Source organism: Mandrillus leucophaeus, unplaced genomic scaffold, assembly GCF_000951045.1.
Source record: "Mandrillus leucophaeus isolate KB7577 unplaced genomic scaffold, Mleu.le_1.0 Scaffold719, whole genome shotgun sequence".
Lineage (NCBI taxonomy): Eukaryota > Metazoa > Chordata > Mammalia > Primates > Cercopithecidae > Mandrillus > Mandrillus leucophaeus.
Window position 1 is genome coordinate 263,201 of NW_012107797.1, and position 20,570 is coordinate 283,770.

At 38.1% G+C, this 20,570-nt stretch overlaps 1 protein-coding gene across 2 annotated transcripts in view; it reads right to left on the reverse strand.

The window, feature by feature from the left end:
• Window positions 1-20,570, reverse strand: part of CERS3 (ceramide synthase 3) — a 149,023-nt gene that overhangs the window by 94,193 nt on the left and 34,260 nt on the right. Inside the window, exons 1-2 of one of the 2 annotated variants that reach the window (XM_011965247.1) lie at window positions 11,485-11,510; window positions 9,478-9,651 (exon numbers count right to left, since the gene is read on the reverse strand). In XM_011965247.1, the coding sequence (XP_011820637.1) occupies window positions 9,478-9,650 (173 nt within the window). In that variant the 5' untranslated portion in view covers window position 9,651; window positions 11,485-11,510. Of the gene's footprint in view, window positions 1-9,477; window positions 9,652-11,484; window positions 11,511-20,570 lie in introns of those variants that run through there. The other variant, XM_011965246.1, reaches the window with a different exon arrangement.

Consider the following 20,570-nt stretch of genomic DNA (forward strand, 5'->3'; position numbering starts at 1 on the left):
TGGTTGGTTATTTAGAAATATGTTATTTAGTTTACATGTATTTGCTAATTTCTTGATTTCCTTCTGTTCTTGATTTCTTTTTTTAAGAAATGAGGGTCTCGCTATGTTGCCCAGGCTGGTCTCCAACTTCTAGCCTCAAGTGATCCTCCTGTTTCAGCCACCCAAAGTGTTGGGATTACAGGCATGAGCCACTGTGCCTGGCTGTTATTGATTTCTAATTTCACTTCATTGTGGTTGGAAAACATAATTTCTATTTAAATCCTTTCACATTTATTGAGACTTGTTTTATAGCCTAATATGTGATCTATTCTGGAGAATGTTCTTTGTGCATGTGAGAAGAATGTGTATTCTGCTGTTGTTGAGTGTTCTATAGATGTTTGGTAGGTCTAGTTGGTTTACAATATTGTTCAAGTCTTCTATTTACCTGTTGATAATCTTCTGCCTAGCTGTTCTATCAATTATTGAAAGTGAATATTGAAGTTTACAACTATTATTGTTGACTTGCCTGATTTCCCTTTAATTCTGTCAGTTTTTACTTCACGTATTTTGGAATTCTGTTGCTAAGTATGTATATGTTTATAATTGTTACATCATCTGGACAGATTTACCCTTTTATTATTATAAAATGTCCTTTGTCTGTAGTAACAATTTTGAAATCTATTAAATTACATTTTGTATGATATTAGTACAGCTACTCCAGTCCTCTTTTGGTTACTTTTTGCATGGTATCTTTTTCCATCCTTTTACAATCAACTTATTTGTGTCTTAAATATAACAGGTGTCTTTTGTGGACAACATATAGTTGGATCATGTTTTCCTAACTATTTTACCTATGCCTTTAATTAAAGTGTTTATTCCATTTACATTTAACGTAATTCCTAACAAAACAGGATTTATATCTGCCATTTTGCTGTTTGTTTTCTATATATCTTATGCCCTTTTGTTTATTTGTCCATCACTACCTTATTTTGTGTTAAACAGATATTTTCTCATGTACCATTTTAACTTTCTTTTCTTTTTGGTTTTTTACTATTTTAAAAGTTATTTTCTTAGTGACTGACTTGGGGATTATAATTAACATATTAATTTATAACATCCTAGTTCCGATTAATATCAAATTAATTTCAATAGGGTTAAAAAACTCCATCCCCCTCCCCCTCCTTTGTGCTCTTGTCTCACAAATTATATCTTTATAAATTGTGTTCTGATCAACACAGATTTAGATTTTTGTTTTATGCAGTTGCCTTTTAAATCAGATAGGAGAAAAAGTGTTACAGACAAAAAATATGGTTATACTATCATTTTATTTTCTTATGTAGTTACCTTTACTGGTGCTATTTCTTCATGTGGATTTGAGTTACTGTCTTGTGAACTCTCATTTCAGTCTGAAGGACTTCCTTTCAAACTTCTCCTATGCTAGGCCTGCTAGTAATGAATTCTCTTGGTTTTTGTTTATTTGAGAATGCCTTAATTTATCTTTCATTTTGAAGGAGAGTTTTGTTTGGTTCACAGTGTTTTTCTTTCATCACTTTTTATGTGGCATTCCACTGCCTTTGGCCTACATAGATGCTGATGAGAAATCAATTCCTAATCATAATGAGAATTCCTTGCATGTGATGAGTTGCTCCACTCTTGCTGCCTTCAAGATTCTTTCTTTTTGGCTTTTGACAATTTGATTATGACATATGTAGGTATAGTTCTCTTTAAATTTATCATACTTGGAGTTTGCTGAGCTTTTTGGATATACAGATTCAGAATTCAGGGAAATTTTTGGCCATTTATTTCTTCACATTTTTGGGGTCCTGTTTATTTTCTTCTCTCCTTCTGGAATTCCCATTATGTGTATGTTGGTATTCAAGTCTCTAAGACTATTTTTCTTCATTCTCTTTTATTTTGCTGTTTCTCACACTGCTGACTCTTTCTTATGCCTGCTCAAACACGCTATTGAGCCTCTCTCATGAAATTTTGATTTCAGTCGTTGTAGTTTTTAACCCTAGAACTTCTATTTGGTTCCTTGTTCTAAATTATAGTTTTCATCACTTTATTGATGTTCTTGATTTGGTAAGACATTGTTTTCATGCTTTCCTTTAGTTCTTAAGCATGTTTTTCTCTAGTTCTTTGAACATATTTAAAGTAGTTGACTTAAAGTTTTTGTCTAATAAGTCCACTATCTAGGTTTTCTCAGAAACACTTGCAATAATTGCTGTATTTCCTGTGTATAGTCCATACTTCTGTTTCTTTGCATGTGTCATAAGTTTTTGTTGAAAATTGGACATGTTAAATACTATAATGTGGCAACTATAAAAATCGGATTATTTCTCCTCCCCAAAGTTTTGTTTTTGCTATTTGTCGTTGTCCATTTGTTTGCTTAGTCACTTTTTTGAAGTAACCTATAAAGTCTTATTTGTGATATGTGAGCACTGAAGGCTTTATTAGGTTAGCTTGGTAGTCAGCTAATGATTAGACAGAGATTTCCTTAAATGCTTGGAACCAATAAGTCCCTCAGTCTTTCCTGAGGAGCTCTGTGCATATGTTGGGGCACACCTTCAACATTTAACTAGGCAGTAAGCAACTCTGCCTTAGCCTTCACTTAACTGTTTGCACAGAGCCTAAAGGTCATTCAGAGGTGACAGCTTATGGCCTTCCCAGGTCTTTCCTGAGCAGGCAGATAGCCATAAACATGCACTAAGCCTCACACATAAAAGGGGCCTTCTGGATTTCCAAGAACATGTCAGAATTTTTCAAAGCCTTCTATGCACACCTCATGTTCTAGGTTTTTCTTTTAAGCTTTTTGGTCATTTTATTGTTTGCCCCAATTGTTATACACTGTCTTAGACAGTTATGAAGTTAATCAATTGTCTCTAATTGTTTTAGACAAACACCCTCAGGGAAAAGGCTTTTTCACTGGGTGAGCTCTGAGTCAGGTCAGATAAAGACAGCACTGTGAGTAGTGTCTTCCAGAGAACCACCAGACATGTCAGATAATGACAATCCTCTGATAATGAGCTTTGAAGGAAATTCTACTCTGTTCTGCTCCTTTCAGTGGCAGCCAGGCTGCTTGTTTCCGCTGTAATTGTGGGCCATTGGTTCTTCAAGGCTCTCCCGAGATGGACAGGGCGAGATGGGAAACAGGGCAAGTTAAAAATGTCACACAGCTTGCTATTCCTTCCAAGATTCTGCTGTTTTTCTTAAATAACAATCCCTAGATCACTAGAAGCCTTTGGTTGATTCTCAATTCTGAAAAATAAAACTGACTATGACAATTTTTGCTAGTTTTCTGGTTGCTTTTATGGAAGAAAGAATTTTCAGAGTTTCTTACTCTGACATTTTTGCTAATCCAGTGCATTGTGGTTTTAATTTGTATTTTCCTAATGACTAATAATGTTGAGCATCTTTCCATGTGCTTATTTTCCATTTGTAGATCTTCTTTGATGAAGTATTTACTCAAATCTTTTGCCTATTTTTAAAACCAAGTTATTTCTTTTTATTATTGAGTTCTGAGTTCTTTATATATTCTGAATTTAAGTCCTTTATCAGATATATGTTTTACATATAATTTCTCCCAGTCTGTGGCTTGCCTTTCTATTTTATTTACAGAAACATTTCCTAAAAAGATAACTAGTAAGGTATTTTGCATATCATATAATTCAATATTTTCAAGTATACAATTTTTTTTAAATGTATAAAATGACTTCTTAGTAAATTTACTAAGTCGTACAACCATTACTATGAATCAGCCTTAGAACATTTCTATCATTCATGTCTATTGTTAATCTCTGTTTCTTCTTGCACCTGCCCCAGGCAACCACTAATCTATTTTCTGTTTTTATAGCTTTGCCTTTTTGAATATTTAATATACATGAAATTATACAATATGTGGTCAGTCATGTTTGACTTCTTTCACAGAGCTTAATGTTTATGAGGTTCATCCATGTCATAGCATGTATCTGTAGTGCATTCCTTTTTATTGCAGAACAATATTCCATTGTAGGGATATACACTAACAGTGTCTTGAAGAGCAAATGTTTTAGCTCTTTACCAACAGAAATAAAAGCATATATCCACACAAATTCTTGTACTCAAATGTTCATAGTAACTTCATTCATAACAGCCTAAAACTGTATGCAACACAAATTTCTTCCCATCAACTAAAGGATAAATAAGTTATAGTATATATGTATGTTGAAAGACTATTCAGCAATAGAAAGGAACCACTGATACACATAACAACATGAAAAAAATCTTAAAAGCATTAAGCTTAATGAAAGAAGTCGAACACAAAAGACCATAGTCTGTATGATTTCATTTAAAGGAAATCCTAGAAAATACAAAATTATAGTGACAGAAAAAATGATTGCTGGTGGCTAGTGGGTAGGGAGGGTATTAACTGAAAGCATTATAATAATTTTTTAGCTGACAGAAATCTGTATCATAATCGTGGTAATGGTTGCAAGACTGTATACATTTGTCAAAATTTTGGATGAATTTTATTGTATGTAAATCAAACCTCAATAAAGCAGATATTTTTAAAATAAAGAGATTTCCTTATTCTTCCTTCAGTTCTGACAAAGGCACTATCTTCTGCCAGGTCAGTCAATTCTAGGACTTACTGAAGGATAATTTTTGTGTTTAATTAAATGCTGAAAATTTTACTTATGAATGACCATTTAGTTCTTAAATTCATTTTTATATCGATGGAAGTTAAATAAAAACTCTCTTAAGATAATCTGATTAAATGTATGCCAGTCCAACTTCCAGATGAATTAAGTTCTCGTGAAAATGGCCCCTAAATTTCAGAGACATATAAAAATAAGTGAGTTATGCACCAGATGTACACAGAGCAATGTGGAGAGATCATAAAACATAGTGCTAAATTTTAAAAAAGAAGAAAGAAAAGGTCTTAGCACAATACCATTTATGTCAACAAGTGATACCGGCACATGAAGCACATGTTTTACTGGGTCATACAAATAAAGGATCACCAAATACACAGAACACAGCAGAGAGGGGAATGGGAGTAATGTATGGGGAAAAAAGGGAATTAATGAAAAAGTCATCAATCACTCAAGATTGCTCTTATATAGACATATATATACACACATATATATATAGAAAGAGAGCATATATATGTGTATACATAAATATATAGAGAGAGAGAAAGAGAGAATATATATATTCTCATATATATATATGAGACAGGGTTTTGGATAAAAAATTGAATTAGTTCATTTATCCAACTGGAATAAATAGCTGGAAAATTTTAGTGGAGAAAACATCCATTTTTTTCACTATTAGAACAACACAAACTGGAAATAGTTTCATAGGGTAGTGTTTTCAATATATTCACTCAGTGCTATCTCCTCAAATGTTAGAAATGAAGAAATTAGGAGGGGAAAGCAAAATAGAATTAAACCAAAGATTTATACAGTAAGGGGACAAAACTAATCTCAAAGCCAAATGAAGCATAACATTTTTCTCTAGAGGATCATGTGAGAAACAGCATGTGGATAAGTATGCACGTAGATAAATATATACATTCATAGTATCCTTGCTGATATGAGGAATAAATACCTGTTAAAATCATTAATTTAAACAAGAAAGAGAACTACAGTCCTCTTCATTAATTTCAAAGACAGACATAATGATTTTTGTTTTACTGGATCCCTACCTCTTACACAAAGAAAACAAAAAACTTTCTTTTTTTTTTTTTTTTTTTTTTTTTTTGAGATGGAGTCTCACTCTGTTGCCAGGCTGGAGTGCAGTGGTGTGTTCTCGGCTCACTGCAACCTCTGCCTCCTGGGTTCAAGCGATTCTCCTGCCTCAGCCTCACGAATACCTGGGACTACAGGCGCTCACCACCACATCCAGCTAATTTTTTTGTATTTTTATTACAGACGGGGTTTCACTATGTTAGCCAGGATGGTCTCGATCTCCTGACCTCGTGATCCACCTGCCTCAGCCTCCCAAAGTGCTGGGATTATATCGTGACCCACCGCACCTGGCTAGAAAATAACATTTTTAACAGAACAGAGTATAGATGTAAATATAGTCGTCTAATTGAGTCCTATCCTTCTGTTTCAAATAAATCTAGGAAATCAATCACTTTAATAAAGTATAGATGAATACAGTCACTTAATTAAAAATCTATTTTGAAAAAGGAGAGAAGAAAGGAGCACAGTAAATATTTGATAAATGGAACTGAAGAGAGAAGGGAAATTGTAAGTCTTAGCCCTAGGAAGAAACTTAGAGATTAGCTTGCCAGCTAGCTTGCCTAAATTTTCATTTTATTGATATGGAATAGAAAAAAAAAAGTCTGAGAGGAAGAAAAAAGAATGAACTTCTGCTCCCACGTAAATGGATCAAAGTTAGGTTAATTATCAGGGAATGAGTCCCTTAGGTTTGCTACTATTGCAGAATTAAGCCTTCAGACAAACCCATGCAGACACCCAGACAACCCCCTCTTTGTCTAGCACCCCATCAGTTACCTGGAAGCCAAACGCCTAGACATCCCAGATCTCCCTTTATTTTTAATATTTTTAATAGAATAAAAGGAATGTTTCCCTAGGCAGATATTAGGCATTTACATTTAAATACTTCTCCTAAATAGATAAAATAGCCTATTGGCATAAGATTGATTTCCAGTTCCTAAGGATTCAGAGGTTCTGTGAGCAGAATTTTCCAGAGGTTTTTTGTTTGTTTGTTTGTTTGTTTTTTATGTGAGAACAAAATATTGGGAGCAAAGTAGATCTCAGATGAAAAAGTCTAATGTGTATGTTTTAAGACTATTTCCAGTTGGGACAGTTAGTAACAATACTTTTTCAATTTATGTAAGTCGCTACAGATAGGTTACTCCAGCTACCCTACCTTCCTTCAAAGAATGATGGACATACTGCCCCATCATGACCTTATATTGCTAGGGTGGGGAATATATTTGTGTATTTTTAAGTAACAACAATAATAAAAATGTGACCTTCTGATTCTACCACCTGCACCCCTGCCTTAGACTCTTCTGGGACCATGATTTAATCTGAGATAATGTGTTTATTACACAAGTGTTGATATTTGAGCAGCTTAGGTCTCCTTCAAATCATACTTCAGACACATAAAAGAATGCATACAAGATAAACTAATTAGAAACTAGTAGTCTGGACAAAATAAAAATCGAAACATTAGCCACACACACAAAAAACAAAAAACAAAACATAAGCCACAAACTAAAACTTTCAAGGAAAGAAAATTTTAAATACAAAGTAAATGTCAGTTACTTTCAAATTATCTGCTTCTTTGTTTCTCATCTGTCTGTCTCTCTCTTCTTGATTTTCTAGGAAGAAACATTAATTTCTGATCTTAAATAGTTCTTGGCTAGTTCTAAAGGACAATAATGAACCAGTCAAATCACAAATCTTGGTCACTTCATAGAATGAGAAGATGTAGCACAAATACAGTCTAGGACAAAAGAAAGACGCTTTCTTGTGTTAAATCTATCAGGATATGCTGAAACATATGGTTATATTTACATGAATTTTTAAAATAGTTCAGAAATTTTTGTGTTTGCTATTATCTCTTTAAGCTTGCTTTCTGTATTCCCAAGAGACATTTGTGTACTCTCTTCTGCCATCAGGAGTCTTTCACTGTGAAAGTCTAAGAATTACTGAGACAGTCAGAAAATAAAAAACCAACAACCCTAAATCTGAGCTCAGGAGTTCAAGTCCCATGTTAACTGTGTGACCTTGGCCAGGTCATTTACCTCTCATTTCCACACATGCAGACTGAGACCACACCATTTGTGATTTTATGTAGCTCTTAAACTATAAGCTCCTATTCAAATGTAAGGTATAAGTGATATTTTATTTATGATATAAGTGGTTCAATCTCCCACTAATGATATAAAAGCTCTGGAAAAAAATATAAACTTATACTTCAAAAAGTATGACCTCTCTCCCCGTTAAATTTTCCTTCCTTCTATGGCATTAACAGAGATACGGCATTAGTGAAGCAACACATAGTTTTCTGTAGCACCACAATGGAAAAAGCTGAGAGTGAGTTATTGGGAACTGAAGTTATAAGGAGATAGAATAGAGAATATAGACTACAGTTAATCCCTTGAGAAGAAGTAACAACGGTCCTAGGAATTAACAGAGGGTTGGATTCCTTCCTGATTATTGTTGGAGAGGCCAAGACAGGGACGTAACAAGCTGGTCCTCCACAGCTGTGCTGCTTTGGCAACCTAAAGATTTTTCTGGCTCACAGTCCTGGCCAAACTGTGAAAAATGGAGCTGTCCACCAAAAAGTAGGAAATCTGTAATGGAAATAAGTAATAGACCTGGATGCCAAATTCACAGATCACCGGAAACAATGCAAGAACAGCTAGTATTTCAGGATAGTAATTTGCTAATTTTGAAGTTCTACTTTATTTATGCATTCTTGACACGTCCAAATATGTGAGTAAAAAGTAGAATTAACTGTCAGAAAAGAAGTACATTTTCAAATGTTCTCAGCCAGGGTTTAGTGGTATCCAGGGGCTTTCTCTTCCTCCCAGTAGGAATAGCACACTGTTGGCCCCAGTGAAGCTGTTGTTGTACAAAAACTTTTTCAAGAGTTCATTAAACAGAGTTGGTCAAACTAGCTCTCAAGATAAGAACCCTGCAAATGGTTATAAACATATGATCTGCATTACAGTTAGTCTTGGCAAAACGATCTCTATCAGATTTTGTCTCAAGTTTTTCCAACTCTTGACATTTGAATATTCTCTTTGCTCCAAATGAATTAATGTGCTAATAACAGCTTTTTGAAATAGAGTCAACTACAGAGATTATAGATGCACATTTATCTACTGTTATCATAACACTAGTACAATTTTAATAAAAAGGCTGGAAATAACATCCATTTAAATTAAATCAAGAAAAAAATAAGTTTACTTTTTCTGAGAAAGCAAACTGATAGTTTTTCTCTTTGATTTCCTTGCACTTTAGAATGAAGGGCAGCTATTAAACCTTTAAATAAACCTTTAAAATAAACTGTACCATATAGCAATATTTGGTTTAGTCTTTAATGAGCCATTTTTGTTATTTTATAGGCATTTGAGAATGATAATGCCTCCTGAGTCATAGACTCTTCTAGCCCAACCTTTCCGGGAATGCATATGCATTGTTGGACATCATGGAAGAGTAGAAGATGAACTGGGTTCCCATATTGTCAAATAAGCTCTGTGGTCTGCAACCTCTCTTGATCTTGATTTTCTTCGTTATAAAACTAAAGCACTCAATGGGATCCATGTTTCTAATTTTTTGTTGTTCAGCCTTTAAATAACATTTGGAGTGCATCTGATTACATTAATTCATCCCAAGAATCTGTGGCCCATTAGTGACAACCTCTGAACAATAGATTCTTTAAGGATCTCACTAAGCCTAAGACCGTATTATTCTAGTGTTAGAGCAAAGAGGGGGAATGAGAAGGAAACACTAAAGTACTACTTACTTTTCAAATACACATCTGATAATCAGCAAGAGAAAAGCATATGGAATTGTCATGTATAAATGAGAAGGTTTTACATAGACGAGTCCATCATGATCCTCAAGATCTGACCACTTTATTGTTGGAGGAAGCCAGAATCTTTCCAACCAGAACCATTCTTTAAACGTCCAAAACATTCTAGAGAAATGGAAACAGAAGACATTAGGCTTGTAAAACAAACACATAACATTAGGATAACATTGATCACCTTCACTCAAAATGCCAAATCCAGAGAGCTTAGAAAATAAGGCAAGAGGCCTAGCACAGTGGCTCATGCCTGCAATATCAGCACTTTGGGAGACTGAAGCGGGTGGATCACGAGGTCAAGAGATCAAGACCATCCTGGCCAACATGGTGAAACCCTGTCTCTACTAAAAATACAAAAATTAGTCCAGTGTGGTGGTGCACACCAGTAGTCCCAGCAACTCGGGAGGCTGAGGCAGGAGAATCGCTTGATCCCAGGAGGCGGAGTTTGCAGTGAGCCAAGATCACGCCACTGTACTCCAGCCTGGCAACAGAGCAAGACTCCATCTCAAAAAAAGAAAGAAAAAAGAAAGAAAATAAGGCAAGAATGGAGTATTATTATTTAATGGATTGTATGATCCTTCATTGCATTAAACAAGAATTACTCTTCTATACCCTCGTATCTTTATGGCATGGAAAAACTAAAGTTTAACACATCACTGTTCACACTTTTGGCAAAACGTGAATATTATGCATGTGTATTTTTCTTTTTATATGATTCTACGGTATTAAAAAAAAAGGCTTTACAACTTTAACATGCCAAAAGTCAATGTCCTGAAGGCTCCAAGTAGGTATAAATCATCACTAGTACCCTAAAAAATTCCCCAGGAAATAAGGGGCAGGCACGTTTCACTTCATATTACAAGGAGATCAAATTAGTCTATGTAAAGGAATATTTATTAAGATTCTGTTATTTGTGAAGTGCTGTGCTGGGCACTGAGGATAAAACAATTAATAAGACAGGGTTCCTGCCTTGAGGACCTAATAGTCTTGTAAGCAAGGCAGGCCTGAACAGATGACTTCAACACAATTTTTTTTTTTTGGTATAATAAAAAATGTATACAGGTTGCTGTGGGAACAAGACGATGGGCACTGAGCCCAGTCAGGAAATATCAGGGAAAGGTAATTGGAAGAAAAAGTCCTTGAGATATCTTGAACAATAAGTGGAAATAAGCCAGGAAAGGTAGGAAAATGGGGAAAAGGGAATAGAAGTTCTAAGCAATAAAGTATTAATACCACAGTCAAGTAACCAGAGCATAGAATAATGTAAATTAGATGTTTTAATATCATTGTTTAGGCTATGATCATTTTGGACTTGGGATTTTGACTTGAGGATGTGTTGATTTCATCTTTTAATGTTTAATCAGAAGAAAAGGAATCAAAATGTCCTCAGATTCGCAACAAGGTTGTCAAAATAACTCTGTCAAAACATCTTAATCTGGAAATAACAAGGTATATATAGAAAACTACCAGTGGGTTGGTACTACCACAGTGAATGAATGCAAGGTGTGAAATGGTAGGTTACAAATAAGTGCCCAGGCACTGTAGTGGATTGCCCTGTCATAATCAGTAATAGCTTTTCCTTCTTTTCAGACGTATTCTGAAAGGAATACTTTGGACAATAAATCATATGATCACCCTCATTAAAATGCTGGTGGGACAAGCAGGCTAGGTCTTAGAGGGTTTGCTTACATTCCATGCTAAGGAGTTTGGCTTTTAGCTGACAGGACCCACTAAAAGGTATCATACAGAGGAATGAGATGGTTAGCTATTTTAGAAAGGTCAATTTGGTAGCCACCTCCTCTGTGAGCCCATAGGGTGTATTCATGCCAATTAGAGGAAGGTATTCTCTCTAGGCAGACATAGCTCTGCCAAGCCCAAAATGATGAGTGGAATGAGGGCTGGATTTCAAGCCCACTCCCCACTTCACCTCACCCAGGCACATGCATGGCAGCTCTTCTAGCAGTGGTGTGAAGCACACCTCAGGAGATGGAGAAACTGGAGAGCAATCAGCTCACAGCAATAGATGCAGTCAGCAGAGAGAAGGTTTGGCCAGAGCAGTGGTGACCAGAGGGAACAACGCCATTTGTGGGATGCAAATCAGGTAGAGGATAAAGGGAGCCCCAGAGAGAAGTAAGATTGATGGGGAAGCAAGAAAACTCAAAGGAGTGAAGGTCAAAGACCTGTGTGTTGGGAGTGAGGCCACGGGCCCGAGGGTAACAGGAAGACTAGATCAGAGGGTAGGATACAAGAGGGGAATACTGAAGTGACAGATTTCTTACTGGAGATGAGAAAGAATTCCACGGTGTGGACCCCAGTGTCCTTCAGAAAGATCCGCACCAAAACCAAGAATTGAACCCTGGTGAGATAATTCCCTACCTCATCTCACCTCTTACCCACTGTTCGGAGAAGTACTAACCCAGTCACCTCCACACCTGCAAGGCTGTGCCCCTGGAGAAAGGCTGCCTTCTTTTCCACGGACTATTCTTTTTTTTTTTTTTTTTGAGACAGAGATTCACTCTTGTTGCCCAGGTTGGAGTGCAATGGCATGATCTCGGCTCACTGCAACCTCTGCCTTCTGGGTTCAAGCAATTCTCCTGCCTCAGTCTCCCAAGTAGCTGGGATTACAGGTATATGCCACCATGACCAGCTAATTTTGTATTTTTAGTAGAGACGGGGTTTCTCCATGTTGGTCAGGCTGATCTCAAACTCCTGACCTCAGGTGATCCGCCGGCCTTGGCCTCCCAAAGTGCTGGGATTACAGGCATGAACCACTGCACCCAACTTCCATGGATTATTCTTTTATTAGAATTTCTACCCTGAGAGGGAGGAGTGAATCCTATTTATACCATTGCGAAGTTGTGTAAATATGGTGGAACAAAGAACATCAACAAAGACTTAGTGAATACTTCCTCTCGATTAGGCTTTGGGGCTACAAAAAGGATAGGGGCGAAGGGGTGACCCTGGACTGCAGACTTGATCTGGGTAGGAAGGTATAGTGAGAACTGGTGACAGAGCTGTTAGGAATTGATCAACTTTCATGGTTGGTTTGGTAAAATAAGTGAGGACTCAAGCTTGGTTGCCTGAACCCTCTGACCTGAACAACTGACCAAAAGGGGAATTAAGAGAAATCTATTTTGAAGTACCTGCCCAGAACATCTCAGAACAAGAGTATCCACAAGCCTTTGAGTCAAACTCCAGCTAAAGTTCAAACTTCCTAGAGACTTGAGAAACCAGTCGAGGCCACAGAGTCTCTCTGTAATGGGCAAAGCTTGTGCCAGGTCTGTGTTCCTCAACTGCATCAAAACCAGATACTCCTGCAAGGGCAAAGATATTTTTTTTTCCTAGAAGTTTGCCTCAGCATGTTCCTTACTTTATTGGCTCCAAATTTAATAGATAAGGACTCAGGGAACAAATAGCAATGATACTGAGTTAGGTTTTCCCTCCAGTATTATTATAATCACTGTTATACAAAACAGCTTGCTCACCCGTAAAACACAACTTAAGGCAGTACAGATTATTTCATGTAATGTGAAATATAACTAATCAAATAGTTTATCATGGATATGTAGGGGTTACCACTCTAAACAATTCCTTGTGCATTACATGTAAGCAATGAATTAAGATCTGTTGAAAGCCATAGCAACTTTAATATTCAACAGCCAAAAATATTTAGGGAAGATGGAAAGAACTCAAGAGTTGAGGACGGCCTCTTGGAAAATGTAGTCCAAACTGAGAAAGACAATAAATCTACGTTCTTCACTCTTTCTTCATGTGCTGCCACCAAACATCAATTATTGCAGCTTCAGAGGTGTTAAGAACCCATTCTTCACATCATACACAAAAATTAAAAGAAAGCACAGATCTAAATATAATGGCTAAGATTGTACAACTCTTAGAAGAAAATATAGGAGTAAATCTTTGTGACCTCGAGTTAGGCAAAGCCTCCTTATATTTCAAAAGCACAAGCAGGCTGGGTGTGATGGCTCACACCTATACATCCATAACCTTGGGAGGCTGGGGTGGGCAGATTGCTTGAGCCCAGGAATTCAAGACCAGCCTGGACAACATAGTGAGATCCTATTTCTACAAAAAATACAAAAATTAGCTAGGCATGGGGCATGGTGGCATGCACCTGTAATCTCAGTTACTCAGGATACTGAGGTGGGAAGATTGCTTGAGCCCAGAGGCAGAGGTTTCAGTAAGCCAAAATGGGGCCACTGCACTCCAGCCTGAGTGACAGAATTTGGTAGCTAGCTCCTCTGTGAGCCTATGGGGTGTCTTTGTGAGCCATAGGGTCTGACAGACCCTGTTTCAAAACAAACGAACGAACAACAAGCAAAAAGCACAAGCAACAAAAGAAAGAATAGACAAATGGATACTATCAATGATGAACCACAGAATGGAAAAAATATTTGAAGGTCACATATCTGAGAAGGGACTTGTAGTTAGAATACGTAAAGGACACTGACAACTCAATAAAAAAACTGACAAATAATCCAATTTAAAAATGAGCAAAGGATCTGAATAGGCATTTTAACAAAGACAATATAGAAATGGCCAATAAGCACATGAAAAGATGCTCTGCCTCAGCCATGAGAGAAATGGAAGTCACAACCATACCCAGAGATGCCCTTCACACCCACAGTTGCCATCCAACAGATCACAAGTGCTGACCGGGTGTGAAGAAACCAGGACCCCCTCCCCAACCAGACACTGCTGGTGGGAATGTGACAAAGTGCCACTGCCATGGAAAACAGGCTGTTGGTTTCTTAAATGGTTAAATATACAGTTCCCATAAGACTTCGTAATTCTACTCCTAGTACTGAAGAAAATAGAAAAGATTCATGCTCAGTATGGATGACCCTTGAAAGCATGATGCTAAGTGGCCAGACACAGAAGGCCACATATTGTATGATTCCATTTACGTGAAATATCCGGAAGAGATACAAAGTAGGTTAGTAGCTCCTTAGTGAGGTAAAGCAGAAGTGGGGACAGATGGGGGAAAATGAGAAATGGCTTCTGATGGATACAGGGTTTCTTTTTAAGGTGGCAAAAATGTTTAACATTTGAATGTGGTGTTGGTTGCACAATTCCGTAAATAAACTAAAAAAAAATGAATTGCACACATTAAATGGGTGAATTGCATGGTATGTAATTTATACCTCCAAAAAAATTAAAAAGTTAGGAAGCCTCCTTCTCAGCTTCATCAACTTTTAACCTTTATACCTTTTAATCTATGGCTTATCCTGAATTTCATGCTGCAGCTGCCTGTTTTTCATTTCTCCTGAGTCAAGCTTGCATCCACGAACCCCAAAAACTAAATAAAAGAAATAAAGACTATAACCAGGTTCAGACTTCAGCATGACTTTAAATTTCATGACTTTATGGAAGAAAAAAAACCGGTATGCTTTAAAAAGTAAAATTGAACTCTCCTGAAAAAGTGTCTCTCCCAGATGATGGACGCTTGAAAATAAGGGTGGTCATAGACTCCATAAGCCAATATTTCAGCTCTGGGTGTGGGCTTTAATGGTCCAGGCTACCCCTCCAGCCAGCCTCATCGTCCCTCAAGATGAGATCAGAGGCTAAACAGACAAAAGAAGTGAAGACTGTGACAGTCACTCTTCTCTAATCCTCTCTGCCACTTCAGACTATTAGCAAGAAACAAGTCACATTCTCACGGCCTCTCCATGGCTGCTCTAAGGCCACAGCCTGTGGTAACCCACAGCCAGAACCTCTGGGATCCTTCAGAGTCACATTTACCTGATCCAAGTATACTGGACATGTCATTTTGGACATGCCACCAGCTCAGCACCCAGCCCACATAGTAGTCAGGGAAAATTGCCACCATGTGTGAAGTTAGTGCGATGCCTTTCCCACTGTGAATGCCAAAGGGGGCGATTCTCCATCTGCTGGCATTGACCTGACCTTAGAGCTAGTCATTCAGATGCTTTTCTTGGGACTGAATCTGGAGCAGATAATGCTATCCGGTAGTAGCAGCAGATGGCATCCTGCTGAGGCAGTGGCGGCCGTGACTGCTGCTGCTGAAAAGATAGTCCCGGTCTCTCAGCTTCTTGGATTTCCTGATTGTCTTGGTTTCCACTGTTATCCAAGTCTAGTCCACTAGCCTTCCTTCAATGATGTGAGTTGCCTCTAGTGAAGTCTTTTATTTAAGGTACTAAGAAAGAGGTAAAAGAGGTAGATTCTATTGCCTATAACCAAGAACCCTGACTTATACATCCAGCACACTCCACACCCTCCTTTAGAGAAACTGATGACTCCAATTTGGTTGTCTGAACCTAAAGTGTAGCAGAGGTACCTGTTTTTAAGATTCATAACTGGGAAGTACACAGCCTGCAGCGTTTGTCAGTTTCTCCCTCTGTTTAGCCTCTGACCTCATCTTGCTGACAATGGGCACTCACTTGCTCATTTGTCCCTTTTTCTTCTTTCTCTCCCATTTTTGTCCCTGCTCTTCCTGTTGGAAATTTGACAATGACACTCTTAGTTACTGCTTAAGGTGGTTTTTCTCCATGTAAAGGAGGCTGCTGGCTTCCCTGAATAGCCTTAAAAAGATGCTTGGTGGATGAAAAAAACATATCACCTATACTGTGAGTAGAACGATACATTTGTGCTGGGTTAACTATGTAAGTATTATAATACTTCAACAATACTCAGATGGAAAGGACAGTTACAAAATATTGAGATGGAGAGATATCTGTATTTTTAAAACCCCACATGTCACTGCTGTGAAAAATACTTGACCCTTCACAGCAATGATTCTGTCATTTAAGGACCCTGATTGTGAGTCACTCACTTTTTGGTCAGTCTCAGGAGCCCACTGATGCCCACATTAAGTTCTTAGCCCATCTCCCATCTTTAGTCATTTGACTCAATTCTAGCAATTTCTGGCAATTTAAAAATAAACTCTGTTAACAACTCTTCAGTATCTCTGCTTGGAATTCTCTTGGAAGCAAATGTACTTATTTACCCTTGGGTCATTCCCAGTTCCTTTTTCTCTCTTCAGCTACTCAAGGCCCCTTCTTCTCATCCCTTGTGCATTCTCTAAGTTCTGCAATTTTTACTCATATAAAAATATCAGAAGAAATTGTGATTTTATTTACACAAAAAATGTCTGAGGCTATTTTTTAAATAAGAAATATTTGCAAGAAAAATGCCAGCAGTTATTTATTTGTACTTTGGGGGAAGCAATAGGAACGGATGAGGCATCTCAGCCCCAGCTGTGTTTTTTGCTAATACTGCGGAATTCTTAAACCCTATTTTCGACTTGGCAGCCGCCAAAAGTTTCCAAGAAGACAATGTAGCTAATGTAGGGGGTTCATGGTCATTCTTTTCTAACCTCATAGGTATAGAACCTAATGTATAAATGAAGACTGTTGAGCTACTTCCTCAAATGGATGCCATTCCATTCGACCTTAGGACTGAAGGAATAAAACTAACTGGGCCACAAGTTTATCACTATTCGAAGCAACATTTTTGTAAAGTTTTAAAAAATACGACAGTCTAACTCTCGCTGATGTAAGAACTCCAATCCACGATGAGGCTTTAGACAACATCTGGTAATTATTCATCCTATTCATACTGTAAGTTCCACACCAGCTTAGAAGATATCGCTATAGAACATATCCCTCAGATAGAGGAGAGCAACAAGAAACTATCTCTACACAACAGAAGGTCTCTCTCAGACAGAGAGCAGTAACAAGAAATGGCAAGGTGGGCAAACAAGTCAAACTGAAGTAAAGGTATTTTTCTGACTGACAAAGTGAAAGGATGCGCTTGAGTCAACATTCGCAATCTCTGAGTACTATTATGGTTGGAGGATGTGAGTTGGTAAGAGCTTTTGAAGGTCAGGTGACCAGCTAGGTTATAAGTGACCAGCGTTCTCTGGTGAAGGGAAAGTCAGCTCTGTAACAGAAGGACCTTCTCCGTCTTGCTCACTACTGCCTACTCAGAGCTGGCCACACAGTAGACACCAAACGAGTATTTATTGAACGAATGGATGTAAAGCTTACTGGGGCTAGAATGCATTTTTGAACAATCAAAGAGTGATGCTTCAGCCAAAAATAAAATCTGATTCAATTATCTAAAAACAACCTCATCTTTGTTAGTTGTAAAAAAATTCTTAAAATTTGGTTAAAGGGTCGGGTAAACATGTTTATCTACATTAGTCTGTTTGTGCTTTCTTTGGAACCAGCTCTACAAACCCAGTCAAAAAAAAAAAAAAAAAATGGTATGACTTTAAGATAAAACACAAAGGAAAACATGAGCATCTACGCACCTCCTGTGCACACCGTTAAGACGAAGCCCACTGTAAATTCCAATTCTAAATGCATTTAAAATTGTACCGTTTCACACGAAGAAGACAATGCAAATGATGGAACACTTTAACCTTGAAGGTTATTCACTGTGACTAAGTTAGTGCATTTAAAAAAACTATAAATGCTTTAGGCTCTAACTGTAAAAAGAACTGAAGAGAAAAAAAAAGAAAAATATCCTGTACTTTAATGTAGTGGAGCAATTAACTTACTACAAGACAAAAAATAATTTTAAGGAATTCTCCTATACAAAATTTTACAATTATATTAATTTAAAACCTGGAAGAAATTCATAATAGACTTAGAGATTTTTTTAAAAAGAAGAAAAATTCATAATATTTGTGACAAAAATATGCTATCACCTCAAAGATGTCATTAAGTGGTATCAGGATGCTCCCAAGTATCCATTTATTCTTTTTAGTCACACACCCCCAGCCCCCACCCAAGTTACACCTGGCATGTAGCCGCCTGCTCCATGAGGCGGTATTCTCCAGCCTCCCCAGACGTGGCACGTGTGACTATGCCTGGGTCAATGACATAGGGGTGGAATTGATTTGCATAATCTCCCTAAAGACCAAGCTGCATGTCCTGGTTTCTCTCTGCCTTCCTGATAGCTGGAGATGCAGCTGATAGGACAGGAGTGATTTTTAAAGCCAATTAGCTCATTAGCCCTGAACCACTCATATCTGTACTGTTACATGCAAGAGAAATCAACTTTTATCTTAGTCATTGAATTTTGAGTTCTCTTTGTACAATAGGTGAGACTGTGACTCTAATAATACAGATAAAATAATAGAAAAGATAAGTAAACAAGAGCTATCATTTGTGTTGTTTCCAGGTAGACTGTAAAACATGGAGACTTCTGCTCATCAAAAGATACCATAAAGGTTGGGCGCGGTGACTGACGCCTGTAATCCCAGCACTTTGGGAGGCTGAGGTGGGTGGATCACCTGAGGTCAGGAGTTCGAGATCAGACTGACCAACATGGTAAAACCCCATCTCTACTAAAAATACAAAAATTAGCCAGGTGTGGTGGCAGGCGCCTGTAATCCCAGTTACTCAGGAGGCTGAGGTGGGAGAATCTCTTGAACCCTGGAGGCGGAGGTTGTAGTGAGCCAAGATTACACCACTGCACTCCAGCCTGGGTGACAGAGCAAGACTCCATCTCAAAGAAAACAACAGCTTTAAGAGAATAAAAAAGTCACAGTACAGACTGGGAGAAAATAAGTGCAATATAAAGAACTTATATCTAGAATATATAAAGAACTTCTATAACTCAATTTAAAAAAATAACCCAGGGACTTTTTTCGTCGTAAGTCCATTGGGAGACTGGGTTTCCATTAATACTCTGTTACATGCTCTAGAGAGAAGCATCATAAGTCTTTGCTCTGCTTACAGGGCTTCTTTTATGAAGCTTGGGCCAGTTGTCAAGTTAATGCCTCTCAACTCCAAATTCATCCTTTTTGTCTGCTCTGGGAAAATGGATTCAATCCGTTTATGTATTTTCCCTTTGCCAGCTGGCCAGGAAACTTTGCCAGAAGAGGGTCATGGAGCAACATGGTGGGAGGAAAGGGTTTCGCTTTTGTGATCTGGGGCACTTACAGTGAAGGGCTCCAGCAGCCCCCAGCCGCCAGCAGATTTTAACACCTCCCTTGGGGGTGTTGTGGCACCTGCCTCCAGGGAGATACCTGCTAACAAGCAGCTCTCCCAGCACCCTATAGAGCAGATTTATGGTAAGTTCCAGAGGGCTGGTTTCCAGCAAGTTCCGCTGGTACCATAAAGACTCCTTTCAAGAGGGTCTGCATGTCAGCCTGCAGGGAGCCTCTTCCTTGGGTGCTCGATATCCCAGAGGTGTGATTGCTTCTTATACGTGCTAAGTCCAATATTCATCAGAGTTGTTACTAGCCAATCTCCCATTATTCTAGCCCTGACTGGACCCAGTCTGCCTTGATGGAAAAGTCCAACCATCTTTATGTGCCTACTCTAATACTAGATATCAAAGGCTGAGGGTATTCTAAGCAGGTCAAAAAAGGCCTCTGAAGCCCAAATGAGAAGGGAGAGCCCTCTCATTTTCCCTCCTATCACTGTTGGTAGAGTTTGCTTTACTTTATCGTGCTTATAAATTAGGTGATGACTTGAGGTTTCAGGATGATGTGATTCTGCCCTTCTGCTCCCACTGATTCCAAAATTTAAATTAATGTCTCCATGAACCAGCTATCACTTTCTACTAGGGCAATACTTTCTCGTTGTTACTAAATAAAATTGGGACATTTTCCTAGCAAAACTAATAAACCTCAAAAATGCCAATTAAACATTTGGCATCTGTGTGTGGTCAAGTTCCCTTTCAGGCCAGAGCTCTCCCCTCATGCTCTTCTCTTCAAGATGTGTTTCTCTTGGCTCTGAAATAAAACTCCGTGATACACTGTGATCTAGGTTGCCATCTATCAGCCCCTTCCTAACCTAAATCTTGAGCCAATGAATTAATTCTTAGAAATGCTCCAGGTAGCTACTGCTGTCTCCTGTTGTGTGCAGAATAAACTCCACTTGGGGAAGGTTCTGTCAGAGGCTTTTTGTCCAAAATGAGTCCGCCTCTGTCTGGAGGCAGCTCCCTATCTTACGTCTACCTGCACTCTCCTGTAACTGAGATGCTTGCAGGAGGGCCCTGGTTGGCTGGACCCCTGCCTACTTTTCCAGTCCTTC